General features: G+C 44.6%; 1 protein-coding gene across 1 annotated transcript in view; it reads right to left on the bottom strand.

Moving 5' to 3' along the window:
* Window positions 1-14,828, bottom strand: part of LOC144819850 (uncharacterized) — a 444,078-nt gene that overhangs the window by 145,455 nt on the left and 283,795 nt on the right. Inside the window, exon 7 of the mRNA XM_078677585.1 lies at window positions 8,959-9,114. Coding sequence (XP_078533711.1) covers window positions 8,959-9,114 — 156 coding nt within the window. The remainder of the gene's footprint in view (window positions 1-8,958; window positions 9,115-14,828) is intronic.

Here is a 14,828-nt window from a genome sequence, read left to right as displayed (position 1 = left end):
CCAATACGTCGATTGGAAGAGAATATGTCCTTCAGGGAGTGGCGCTCTGGCGGATGCGAGACTCTTGCGGACCTCTACCCGAACGATTCCTATGTGTCCTTTGAACACGCCTTGGAGTCTTTTGACCTAAACGAGGGACAGTATCTCCACTACGGAGCCCTCCAGGAAGTGGCCAGGACTACGTGGCCCCAGTACCCGGAGGCTCCTCCATCTACCAACGCCCTAGACATCATTTTATCCTGTGGGAGAGGCAAGCGCTTGATCTCCCTTCTCTACTCAGCCATGCGTCGGGACTCGACCCCGCCGGTGGAACCGTCTTGGGCGGCATGGGAGGCGGATCTGGGTGTGGAACTGGAGCCGGACCAACAGAGACGGATCAGGCTTCTGACCCGTGGGGTCTCCTGCAACGCCCGTTTTAAACTTATTCATTTCAATTTTGTCCACCGTACTTATAAGACGCCTGTCTCCCTACATCGTATGTCGGCGGACAGACGACATAACTGCCCTAGATGTGGGGCGCGGAGGGCGGGCTTCCTCCACCTAGCATGGGACTGTCCCCTGGTTCACGACTTTTGGCGGAAGGTGGTGACTCATGTTGCTCGGGCCACACGGATTACACTTCTTTTAGAACCCATCTACTGTCTCCTAGCGCTGGTGCCGAAGCCCAGAAAGAAAAAGTTATCCTATAAATTCTTACAACTCCTGCTGGTCCTGGCGCGGAGACGTGTGGCTATTACATGGATGGGTCAAAGGGCGCCAGAGTTTTCCCTATGGCTGAAAGATGCGAGAGAATGGGCCCTGGCGGAAGAGACCCACATGCAGCGCACCCGTAGAGATAGAAAGCTGCAGGAGGATTTGCTGGCCTGGAGGGTGCTGTGTATGGAGGGGCTGGAGGAGGATGATTCTGATGCCACGAGCGCGGAGTTATTCTCCCCCACTGCTTCGGTATCCGAATGTACTGAGGGGGAGTGACTGTGAGAGACTTGGAGCTGGTGTAGAGGCCCTACGTAGCCACACTGCTATTCCTTGATATGTATATGTCTAGACATAACTACGTTTCCCATGAGCCCATGGGGTACTGTACCACCCGTGCCTCCCCTGACCCTCACGTAACTGTCCTACTATATTCGGTTCTGTGCTACTGATGCAGTTTCTGGGGTAATTGTTTCTTGTTCAACTGGTTCTTTTTTGAAAAATGAATGCACCATGATAAAACTAGCGAATACAGTGATACATCTATATCTCTCGTGCACAGAGGTGATTTGAATGTTCTGCTCCTACACCGCCCGGCCCCCGGGATGTGGGCCGTATTTGGCTGTGTAAGCTCCCTGATACGTATTGCTACGGTTATATCCATGTGAACAGCTTTCATAATTATGTCTTCTGTGCCCATGTTATGTTTTCGCAATAAAAACATATTTCAAAAAAAAAAAAAAAAAAAAAGGATGGAGCCGATGCCCCAGTGCACTATCGTCCAAGGGAGGAGTCACCTATCTCGTGACTACAAAGACTTCTTCCAAGACGACAACATGCAATCATCCGATCCCAACACCAGGTGACGATCTAATGCTAAGTGTACAATCTGCAGCTCATGTGCCTCGAACCACATGTTCTAATGTGGGTGAGGAGAAATCCCTAAACTGACACCTCAAACTATTACCTCAACAGAACGCCTACAGTATGATGAATCGAAGACCAAAACGAACCACAATTTCATGAGGTAACGTGTCTCCAAGGCAAGGCACCTTCTAACATATGACAAATATAGACACTAAAGTAAAAGGGTCTACTCAATAACTTATTTCATGATCAACTGAATAATTGACAGGTTTTATTACAGAATTCAAATGATGAGGCACAGAACAATTGTCAAGAAGGGTGTCAGCAAATAGAGCATTATAGAGGGGTGCAAAAACAAAAATATTCTAAGTCCCAAAAAGGCAGCAAATTCAATAGGGAACGGGCAGCATCCCTAGTAACCTTCAGGAAAGCTCTGGCTCACCCCCAAAGCAGAGGGTTTATATACACTATTTTTACATAATAAATCATTAAAACTACTACATTATTGGGGTATGATCAGAAATGTTATATTCTCAGCAAATCAGAGCATGTTTTATTGAAAGTTACATTGCCTTTGCACCCAAGAACTATCCCACTACATGAAAATGGATTCTGCCCATTCTATGCTAATGTTATCCGGTGATAGTAAAACAAAGTAGTTATATGAACAACAGCAAACTATTCTGAATAAATAGGGCACATTGATCTAGCAGATGCACCTTGGAAATTGTTAGTTTTGTGACCAAGCTAAGGAAATCTTCAAGAACAACAAAAAACAATATTAATGGAATTAAACAAGAATCTGCTTGAATGTGCGATGGAGACAAAACAAACAGTGAAATGTATGGGGGAGAAATCCACTTTGGAAAACATTGCTGCTAGCTTAAACTGAGGCTTAGTTAACATCAATCAGAAAAACCTATTTCGAAAAGTCGTAGGAAATATGTTTTAAAGGCAATATCACTATACCAGTGTGTATATGTACTGCACCCCTGTCAACTTTAACGCTCAGTCCCTGACAGGCTGGCTGCAACACTGGCACCTCTCAGACATCTGGTGACACCTCAATAGACACGCCAAGGTATACTTATTTTACTCACACCTTCATGATCTACACGTACGCATAGATCATATTGTTGCCGCAGCGGACAGATCACCACAAGTCACAAACGCAGACCATCTATGCCGAACACACTCGGACAATAAAAATACCTGCGACTATGCTGGGATCACAGGCCCCCTCCCATTCCAACGTGCAAACGCCGGGCTGTGCACTGAATCAGTGCTTAATTTGAGTTCATGATTTCCCCATGCTCAGCACCAGCACTGAATTGTGAACACTGCCACTTATGACAGTCTGCAACATGGTGGCGCTGTCTGTGTAATTTAGAGATGAGCAAAATAACAGCTGTTTATTAATTCAATATACATTTAAAACTATTCCTTCCTGCGGCCCAAGCCATTGTTATAGCTTTGGAAGCCTGGAATAGTCTGAACTATCACCCTTGTAAGAGTGTTAAAGTTAGTAATTGTCCAGGCAATGTCGTTAGCAGCGCTGGCAGGGGCAATGGGTGGTTAAAGTTGCTGTGGGCTCCTGACAAGGCCCTGGCACATATTTCATGACAAATTAAGTACTGCGCTAGATGGCCCACCCCTTCGAACCTCCCTGGACAAATGAATCACTAAATATTTTGATATAAATACGGGTAGTGCCTCATCTGGCCTGATCGAGATGGACTCCCGTATGGTAGTGATCAGGGGACATCGCTTGGGGAACACCAGAAATTTGAGACGTGGACTGGACATGGACATTGAAACAGAGCAGGGGCTGCTGCACTTGGAGGGACAGGCCCATGAGACCCTGCTTTGAAGGGGGCATATGCGGCAGGTTAGCAAGCAGTCTCAACCACGCAGCCCATACCGCTAGGACACATGCGGACTCGGACAAGGCAGGGAAGCTATTATTGTGGCTAATCCTACAGGACCAATCCTGGCGCCCTATAATATCCATACACAAAGCAAAGTACTCAACCCTAGTCCTCAGCAATCAAGATTATCAACGCCAGCCCTAATTATATAATATAGTTGCCAACATCCTAGCTATACTGAATGCCGTTTGCCAAAGAGAGCCAAAACTCCTCAGTGACCGCTGGCAAGTTCTCACTTGTTATGTCCCAGATGGCATAGGTATAATGGCCAATAGCTGCCATGTTTTCGGGGCGCACGTGTGACACATTTGCATGTTTTCAACTTCTGTGTTAGATTTCCATGGCTTATGTGAGTCACTGAGTGACACCATCATTAGTAGAACAAGGCTCTGAAGTCTATATAATGAGATGCATTTCAGAAAGTACTCCACATTTTGCAATGAATTCGTTTAAAAATAACCTTAAAACAGCACTGATGTTACTAAAATGATTGTGCAAGGGGGCAGTCACAGTGTGTGCTCTCTGTAGCCTACAAGGTATCCTTATTTGAGGCCAGGAGTGATGAGCGTCTAATGGTGGAGACCTATACATTCATTCATAGCCAGTAAAGGAGCCATCTTTGTCATCAGAAGCTGCGAACACCTTCAAGCGGCACATTTCCCACTGAATTCTGAATATATATAAATATATCAACAGATCTCTGGCAATTATTGGGACTGGTAATGACATGGAGGGTTAGAATATTTCAGAAAGCTCTTCTAATCAATAAAAATCAAAGTAGAAAGATTCCCTATTTAATGCCACTAAACTTGTGAAATGCAGATAGTCTAATGCTCAGTTAAAGAATGCTTATGGTTGCTTGTTGCAAGGACACCATGGCCCCATTCATGATGTTTGATAAGCCAGCAGTAGGCGTGTACATTGTTTCCAGCATATGTTAACCAAGACTACAGTTCCCAGAAAGCAGAAACCTTGCTTGGATTAGGTCTCATTTTAGGGAGAAAAAAAAGACCAATAATGTGTAGTTGGCTGTCGGCCAAAGTGTGATTGCACTGCTGCACTACTGATAGCTGTACGATGGACTGTTTCCCCATAGAAAATTGAAATCATCTCCCAGCCTTCATCAAGTTGGCAGCTGCACAACTCTGGGCCTCAGAAGATTACAGCTTGAAAAAATAAAAACTTGCTTAATTTAGCCTCAAGGCTTTTGGATTGGTGCAGAATTGGGAGCTAAGATCATAGCTTATGCTGAGGTCACTCCGCTCCTTTTTACCTGGAAGGAAAACGACTTGTCCCCAGAACAAGCTAAAAACTGTCTTTCTGCTGTTTTCAAATGGCTTGCACTTTCGCAGCTTAAGTGCAACGAGGACAAGTCGGAGATACTTTGGTATGGCCCCTTCCCCCCCTCATTTTAGGGAGGCACTTTGGCCTTCAGAGTACCCCATGCCAAAGTCTACTGGCAATCCGGCTAAGAATTTGGGGGTGTGGTTTAGTGAGGACCTCCGGTTCTCCCCACAGAAAGAGACTTGCTGGTGTGTGCTTCGGCACACTGAAATCGCTCAGAAAGTTCCTTCCTCTGCTATCCAGACCAGCTAAGGAAATGGTGACACGAGCCCTCATCTTGTCACGCACTGTCTATGCCAATGCATTGTACAGCGGCTTGCCTGGCTATTAGTTAAAAAAATACAAATAATACAAAATGCTGCTGCTAGAGTTCTGCTGGTTATTCCTGGAAGATCTAGTATGAAACAACACCTTCGGGACCTACATTGGCTTCCGGTGGCCCGACGTGTCTAGTTCAAAGTCTTCATTCTCGCTCATGGATCTCTACATGGATCGGGGCACCCTATCTTAGGTGACGCTTTAGCTTCTAGGAGCCCAGGAGACAACTGCGCTCATCTGCACAGCGTCTAGCAGTGGTTCCACGCTTTCGCCTTACTCGAATGGGGGGTAGCTCTCTATCTTTTAAGGCAGCAGAAGCCTGGAATGCCCTGCCTTTTGAATTATGGAACATCCAAGACCTCAGGCTGTTTACGAAGCAACTAAAGACTGTTTTTAGTTAAGCTGAGACAATTTCAGTTTCACTGCTTTTTAGATGGCTTCCGCGCTGGGAAACTCCTGAGTAGCTGTGCGCGATACAAATGCCAATAACATAACATTCAATACAGTCACAGGGTGTGTGATGAAGGCTCCAGCCACAAAATATCACCACAAACCATGTGCATAACCATAGCAATCTCACCTCTTCCTGACCATGGGCTCTGACTGCTGGGCGCACAGCATTGTAAGTTGAGCGCTTGCACCGACTTTACACACACAGCCGTCCAAGTTCATCGAGCAATGGAAGAGGTCTTCTTGCGTAACTAAGGATTTCAGTGTGGGGATGTGGGTGCAAGCACTGAAATGTGTTGGACTGACCGCTGCCTGGCACTTGGCAGGGATGAATGGCCTAACCGGCAGACCGCATTGACCAACTTCAGTGCCAAGTCGGCCAAATAGAACATTCACTTACTGAGCGCCTCAATACTTATTAACTCCCTATCTGGATGCTGGTCTGTGGCGTCTGGGTATTTTCCTGTTCTCTGGTGGACAAGAGCAAGTCCTAACCTTAGTGTGCATAAGGCTGTCACAGTCAGGGCTTCATTAAATGAAGTAAGGGCTCAGATGAAGCTGGCTTACGGTGCAAACCTCTGTAAGGACATTTATCTGGACTTCAACAAAAAGCAGCTGTAGCTTTAGGACCTCAGCCGCATGTATAATATGGCAAAAGCATTCTCCTGCATTGAGCCAAATCAAATTTGGTTTAGTGGGCAGTATCAAGCCCACTTGCCTCCTGAAAATTCATGTATACATGTTTATCATTGTAATATGGGGTAAATCATGCCCATTATTAACATCATCTTCAGGTGGTAGCAAACTCTGATCAGAATCAGAGCTAAAAGAATTATCGAGCCTCTGAGGAAGGCTCCATGGTACATGAAGTCTTTTGTCTGGGTGTATAGGAAAAGTGTTCACTGGAGAAGATTTATCAAGCGATTTCAGTCTGGCTCAAGATAGATTCAGTTCGGGATCAGGCACTCAAGTCAGTAGGGGCTTGACTGGAGTCAACGTCGGGACGAGCATCAATGAAGGAGCCAGCACAGGTTTTGGAGCCAGAGTGGCAGTTGGCACCTGAGTTTGTGCAGAACCCGATGCAGATTCAAGATGCTCATAGGACTCAGAGGGTGGACTAGACTGCTGTAACCTGACTAGAGGTCCCTTCAAATCCTTGGAGCCTGATGGAATCCCAGAGGGACCCATAGAGAGGCAAAAATATGGGGCATGACCTTCTTAAAGACCGGACTTGCTGCGGGAACGCAGCTAGCGAGGAGACTTCAGGATGCAAACCGACCCGTTGCGGAATCGGCTCCTCGAGAAGGCATAAGGAGCAAGATAGTGTGACACCTTGATGCGCTCCCAACTACTCTTTGAACAGAGTGGTGGGATAAATTTGAATCCCGCTTTGACTTCTTATGCGACATCGATTTGCACTTCAATTTACTGGATGACTGACTACGAAGAAATGTTGCAAGAACAGCCTCGAGAGCAGGAATGGATCTGCGTTCTCAACTTGGAGCATGACTTGCACAAGGTTCAAAGATTTCTTTCGGTGTTCAGCGACATACAGGTTTGCTTCACTGTCTCTGATCACCTTCAGGTTGTATGTACATTCTCCACCCATCTTGGAGTGTTGTCCAGAGCCTAAACATCAGAAGCAGATTGAGTGGGTACATCACCACCATCTGTTTCCAACAGTCACAGGGACATTATTGCCTTGCACACAAGGAAAGAGAATTTTGAAGGATTCGTCAGTCAACTAAAAGGGGAGTGGAGCTCAGTGTTCAAAGGCATAGAAAGAAAGGATTGAATGTCCACTCACAGGGGTAGGACCTATATGTGACTCTTCTAATTTCCTTTCACACCCAGAAAAAGAGGAGCCATACTGCTGTAAAAACCTACAGATTCAGCCTGACACTGGGAGAATATTCTAGCGTGAAGAATCTGTGGTCCGAAGTATCCACAGAATCAACATTACCTAGTGCCTAAGCTGTAACACCACACTTAACTGATGAATGCAAATCAACGCTACATTCCAGCTCCCACACATCCCAAATATCCCTTACTCAGCTGCATGCTATTATATTTCAAAGCTCTAACTTCCAACATCTTATGCTTTTTGAAAACATTGGGCCAACAATACCAGAGGTTACTGCTTGTGAGAGGAGTCAGTTGTTAGAGGGCTCCTGTATTTCTGATGTACCTGCTTGCATCTTTGGAGGGCATATATACTCACATTTTGAAGTGTACTATTCTTTTTCTACCACTGTCCCTTGAAATGTGTACATGGGCCAAGTAAGGAGAGAGGAACACGTATCCAAAGAGAAAGAATCCGTCCTACTTCCTTCTCAGCCACCCATCTCCCCTTCAGTCTCTAATAACTTTGAAAGGGGCTGTAGAATGTGCTCCTTCAAACACAAGAGGAAAATGCACTACTTGCCTGCACGTATCCATAGAGATTTAAGAAGGCACACAAAAGCGCTCACTATCAAGACACCACAAAATGGATTCCAAAGTACCATTTATTTGTTTTGAAAAAATACACTGCTTAGCCTAGTGGGAACATTTGTCTTTTCTCATCCTCCGCTCAAACATAGGGAAAAACCAGGAACAAACAGTTGTGCATACCTAAAAAAGGGTGTAGACTTAATTGTAATAAAGTTTAAATAAAGACCGCTCTCTTCAGTCATGATCAAGGATCATGAGGGCTCATAATCCTAGTTCCTGCTTGTCAAAGGACAGCTCCGACAACCAGCTTTCAAATAGTTTGACAGTGAGAGCAAGAGATTCCCCTCACAGGTAGGATCAGAACCTGAATGATACTCCTCAAGATAGACATTTTCAAACTGTTGCCTTACAAAGAGTTCCACTCTTGTTCTGAACATCTACATCAAACATTCAAACCTGTCATTAGCGTGCACTCTGACCAATCATGCACTGAAATGCTTTAAACACCTGCTGAATCCAATGCCATGATGGGAGGGTGAACAGTGTCCAGCCAATAGAGACGCTTTCTCCAGTCCAACTGCAGAGGATATCACATTTGTCACATATTAGCACCTTCAAAGACAGCCTTAAAATGCATTGAGCATTCACCAAGGCAATGCTTGAATTTTCTAAACGTAAGCCGAAGGTTTCACAGGGTTATGCTCTTTGGCAGCATATCTACCACGTATCACTACCTACACGCGGGGAACACAGATGCCAAATTTTCTTTCTAGTGGATGACATACCATTAAAATTTCAAAGTCCAAAAATAAAAAAGACATCAATTCATTTCCATCATAGTTGACAGTATTGTGTGGCTACACTCAAGTCATAACAAAAGGTATCTGAAGCAATAAATGGATCCCAAAACAAATTAACACCTTACCCAGTACTGAACTTCACAGGCAGCGTCAAACTTGGACTCGTGGCCATAGGCTTTCTCGCAGCCCGAAATCAGCGGAGTCTTCTCTCCCTCATCTACCTCTGGAATGGCCTCACACTTCTGAAACCTCACGCAGCACCTCCTGTGAGAGATCGGACTCTGAAAGTCAAGGGAACCTCATGATTGAGAGCATCAAATAGACAGCACAGTAAAGCCCACCCGGTACCATTTCTGAGAGCCCCCAAAACAATGCCACTTTTCAAGTTTTTCAACGGCTCACGTAAAAGGGAAAATAGCACTTCCTTTTTTACCGAATGCAAAAGCCCCTCTAGTATGTACCCAAATGTTTGCAGGAATGTAGCATTTCTCTTCATTCCAGTAATTTAGGACAAAGCCAAGGCAAGCATGCATCAAGGGTGCTCTGAGTAACAGAAACCCCACATTCCTAAATACATTCATAGCAGGTTAAAAGATTAGTAGGATAGAAGTACATCAAATTATGCAGCAACATAGTTTGCACCAGGCATTTCATGATGCAAAGACAGATGTGTCTAGTACAAAGAAACACAGCAGAGAAGAGGTACAGGGGGCTGGTAAAATAAAATAGGAGTATAATACAAAAAGGTGATTTGGCTCTTAACATAATGGTAATACAAAATTACTTGCAGGAAGGGGAATTATTTATGAAGGAAGGGCGTTCCTTCATAATGTTCAGACTTGCTTACGCCAAAATTGCAACAATATCAAAAGTATTATGAAAGACTCCACTTACATGACCTGAGCAAGGCCATGGAGTAAAGACTTGAGTAGGACTAACCTCAATTAGGATGAATTGTGTCCAACTACAGCTAAGTACTTTAAATTCTTACTCTTGTTCATAGAACTAGAGATTAGGCCACATTCTTCCATTAGACAGACAAGTGGGTGGACCAGACTTGTAAACTAGAAGTGTGTATCTTCAAGTTATCATGGACAGCCGCGGCAACAGTGGGATAGAGAACTTAGTGTGGTGCTCACTGATGAGCAGTGGTGTGATCGCTGTACAAAAACAGCGCAGATCGCATCCATTAGTAGACTCAGAATTATTCATTAAAAGTTCATTCATTCACAGGGCGTTCTACATTCCTGTCAAATTGCATGAATTTGGACTCACGCCAGATGATAGCTGTGCCAGATGCGAGATGGTAAGTGCAGATTTCCTTCCTCTGGCCTGGTCTTGTGGGTTGGTACAATCCTACTGGCTGGAGTAATACTTACCTTTGGTAATGCTCTTTCTGAGGGATACTATATTTACCTGTAGATTACTCACCTTAGATTATCCCCCAAGCACCAGAATGGATCTGGAAAATTCTGCAGCAGAGTTCCGGCGCCAACAGGTGGCACCATGCAGCTCTGTCCTGACTTCACACTGCCCCAAAAGTGATGGTGGCAAAGAGATCTACTGTCAGTGTACCCACCGTTGGATGTATGTTTGCAGGATTTGATTGTGTACTTCCCAACCATGGACTTGTTTTTGCACTCCGCTCAGTAGGTACGGTAAGGAGTTGGCCACTCCTAGTATATATTGTGCTAGGAGGTGGACTTTGTGTTTGTTGGCCCAGTTCCATACGACTTGTGCTAGCTGAGATAGCTGCAGTGAATGTGTCCCTCTTTTTTCTGAATGTAATACATTGCTGTCACATTGTCTGTTCTTAGAAGGAGATTTTCCCTTCTATGTTTGGTAGGAACGATTTGAAAGGTGAACAGTTCCAGTACATTGATGTGGAATGTTTGCTGTTGTTGTGGAGACCAATGTCCCTGTACCGCAATGTTCTCCAAATAAGCACCCCAACCCATGAGCTATGCATCCGTTGTGATAATTTGCGGGATTGGATCCCTGAAGGCTCTTCGTATTTGTGTGTTCCACCTTTGTAATGCCTGATGAACCTTGGGTGAAACCAATACTAGATCCTATATGTTGCCCTCCACTTGGGATCAGTGTGATGCTAAGCACTCCTGTAGGGGTCTTGTATGTAGTATCGCGTGTGGAACTATTGCTATGCAAGAAAACCTCATACCTAGAAGGCGCATCACTGTTTTGACGGTTAGGTGACCAAGGCTGAAAAAGAGCCAGTTGGTTCTGGATATTGAGAACCCTCTGGGAATTTGGGGTAAGCTTTTGCTGTGATCGAACGGAGTACGACTCAAGATAAGGTTGTATATGGAGCGGTTGTAGATGAGATTTGGTGGCACTGATGGTAAATCTCAGTTGGTGTAAGTGGTTTATTGGGCTTGAATGTCTTATCGACATTTTAGTTTGCTGGAACTTCTCATCAGCCAATCACCCAGATATGGAAAGACATGCATGTTTTCCCTTCTCAGTTTGTCAGATACAACAGCTAAACATTTTGGTAATACGCATGGAGCGGTTTCTTCGAATGGTAGAACTTTAAAAACATAGTGACGTTCACTTACCACAAACCTGAGGTTTCAGCTATATGCTGGATGGATTGGAATATGAAAGTATCTGTCCTTCAGATCTGATGAAGTCGCCTTCCTGTAGTAGTGATATCACATCCTGAAGTGTTACCATGCTAAAGTGTTCGGATATGATGTACTGACTGAGTGGTCGTAGGTCCAGTATTGGACGGAGTGAACCATCCTTTTTGGGTATTAGGAAGTATAGGGGGTATACTCCCTTGCCATGATGTTCGAATTGGACTGGTTCTATGGCTTGTTTTTCTAGTAAAGTGTTTATTTCTACTTTTGGCAGATGTAGATGCTGTGGAGTTATGGCAGATGTAGATGCTGTGGAGTTAAGGTGTGTTTTCCTGGTGGGATATTTGAAGGAGGTGAATTAGCTCCAGGCAATATCCCGGAATGATGAAATCTAACACCCATTGGTCGGATGTCATCTCTGGCCACAACTGATGGAACTGTTGTAGCCTTCCTCCGATGTATGATGTTTAATCGTGGGGAGGAATTTGTGGGAGAGTCACTGTTTGGTGGTTGAGGCACCTTTTGTGGGGTGTGCCTCTACCTTTTCCTATATATTTATAGTCACTTCCTTAATGCCCTCCCCCTGATTGTATGGGGTATTGTTGGCATAAATAGCTCGGTGTCTCCAGGGATGTAATCTTTGAGGGACCCTCTGCCTTGGTAGCACCGAAAGAGCTCCTGATTTGGTGTAGTAGACTGCAAAGCCCCCACTGATTTCACAGTTGGTCTCTTTTTTAAATGTTTTTTTGGATGAAGAGATGGTCCCTATCAAATGGAAGGTTGAGAATGTGCTGTTGCACTTCTGGCTTAAAGCCTGATATGCGTAACCATGCTTGCCTACGAAGCATAATAGTGGAATTAATGTCTCTTGTCACCGCTATCCAGCGCACACCTTAAGCTTGGATTGGGAATCTGTTTACCTTCAGCAACCAAATCTTCTCCCTTTTTTCATATTGTTCTAGCAGGTGTTGTAATAAGTTTTGCATCCGTCCCAGGTAGCCCGGTTGTAGCGAGACAGTAGGCAGACTGAATTTGCGATTCACCAATGGTTGGAGTGTTCTGTATCCACCCTTTTACACGCTGCATTAATTGGTTTACTCTTCTGGTCAGGAGGTGGAGCATCCCCTGTGCCTTGTGATGCTGTTCTCTTCCATGCTGTTGTGACTACTAGGGAGTCCGCTGTAGGGTGACCCCCTATTACATTGGGTCTGATGGCGAAGTCCTATATTTACCTTCAATTCTTGGTGTAAGCACCCTGGACTTCACTGAACAAGAAATCAGTCTCTTGTTCAGTGGTCTGCATGGGAGTTTATGGTATTCCGTAGCCCTCTGTACGACACCATGATTGGATATGAGGTGCCATGAGGTGGATAGGTTTTTGTAGGAATTGGTGACTATGTCTGCGCCTGGTCCGTCGTTTATATTCATTAATCGCAGACCGAAAGCCTTTCTTTTATTTTTGATACCTTTACGTCATTACGCTTTGACGGGCCACAGAGAGTGAGGCTTTTATGGCGTCGGATTCCGAGTTTTCACTAGCGGATTGATTATCTCAGGAAGAGCATCAAGGTCGTCAGCGGTTGTACTAGCAGTTTACCGGTGAGCATTTCGTGTGGGCAGGTTTTTTCGAACAGCTTGTATTATTTTTGATTTAAGCGCGGGCGGTTTAGCATGGTGTTTTCTTTTAGGTTTTACCCGAGGGAGTAGGCAGTGTGGTTTTTTCGGCATTCCAAGTTCCCACAAGTGCGGCGTGGTGGCAGTACTTGTGAGGTTAGTGACACTTCTGTGTTATATCATGCTAAATTCAGCGATGGGCCTCAAAGCTGATTAGAGATTACACTAATATTCAGATGTCTGATGTTCTAGCTTCACGGTTGCACCCCGAAGTTTTGGTTGCCCCAGTTTTGTTAAGCAAAGTGGGATCGTCACATTTGCGAGATCAGTTTAAACTTGAATGTTTCATCATGCTATAATTTTTATTCAATGACAATCGCGCCGATAGTCAGTTATTTCATATTACAGCCCCATGGGCTAGACGCGCATTCTGGGGAGTTCCTAGACAGGATTGGATATAAGAAACATAGGTGAGCTCGGCTGACTGCCTCGAAGTCTGTGAATGTATCAATAGTCATAAAAGGTCCACTTAATTTGAGGTTTTTTTCTTTAGGAGTCCCACACACCTTCGCATCAGTTGAGATTTTCTACCAGACCTTTCAACCACATCGTGAAAACTCAATCGGATACATATTTGTCCTGCAGGTATGTGCGAGTCCAACTCGCCATTTTCTGACAAAGATCAGAACACATTATTTAGCAGCACCTATGGCATACTGTTTCTCGGTTTTCTTTCCCCCCCTAGGAACCAGTATTGACTTGTGGCAAAGAGTAAGTGGAAATTTATCATAATAAACACTTTTCTTGCACTATTGGTGATGGTTGCATGATACGCTTTTCAGTAATGGAGCAAAGTTAAATTATAATGCTGATCCCAGCGCGCAGCAATTGAAATGGCTTTCTTTTTCATTGTTTTTTCACAGAATATCCCTGATGAAGGGACCCAGTGTCCCGAAATGGATTGGGGTTTTCAATTCATTGTACAAAGAAGTTATGTGAACTGTTGATGTTTACAGAATATGGTTTGTTTGTTTTGGATGGTAAATAAGCGATGATTGATTTAATTGATGATTAATTTCATTAAAATTAATGTTTAATGTAAAAAAGTCTAAACAGTAGTGCGTGTTGAAGCCCTAGTTGCCACTTGGGACTAGGCCACTCTTTCTGCGCCTCGAAGAACTACATCATAGTCTTCCCATGGGTTTGGGCTGTGGTCGGTTTCCCCCTGGGAATCAGAGTCAGTCTTGAAACCGAGGGCTTTCCACAACCTCCTCTTCCTATGTAGGTGAAGATGACCTTGAAAGTGGGGATTGTGGGTGACTGAATGTCATGGGGCTTGTAGCACTATGTTCGGTAGCCACTCTTAGATTCTGGCTGTGAGACAACCAAATTTTGTGCATGTCTTTTGGATGTGTGCTTATGGTGCCTTTTTTTGCACGTACTTATGGAGACCTTCAAAAAATGTAGCTTTCTTCCTGTTGCCCTAGTTTAAGGAATTTTTGCCCGCTTCTCTGGCCAAGTTGGTGTAGCCTAGGAAGGCACCTTTGTCTTTGTTATGGTCAGAACCTGTTTGTTTTTTCAGCGAAGAGTGACCGTGTTCCATTTGTTTTGTCAGTGTCTATGAAAGTCTGGATTCAGAGTGGCTCAACGTCTAGCATTTCTTCGGATTCAACTGCTTCTCCGGAGGCAAGGCCAGGTTTGCTTTCTTTGACATCGATGCATGCGTCAATGTCAATTGCTGCTTTGGTACAGATGTGGTGTTGGCTCCATCTCCAGGTTTT

The sequence above is a fragment of the Lissotriton helveticus genome, chromosome 1_1 (genome assembly GCF_964261635.1).
Source record: "Lissotriton helveticus chromosome 1_1, aLisHel1.1, whole genome shotgun sequence".
Classification (NCBI taxonomy): domain Eukaryota; kingdom Metazoa; phylum Chordata; class Amphibia; order Caudata; family Salamandridae; genus Lissotriton; species Lissotriton helveticus.
The sequence above is the reverse complement of the archived record's forward strand: the minus strand, read 5'-3'. Positions and strand labels throughout refer to the sequence as shown.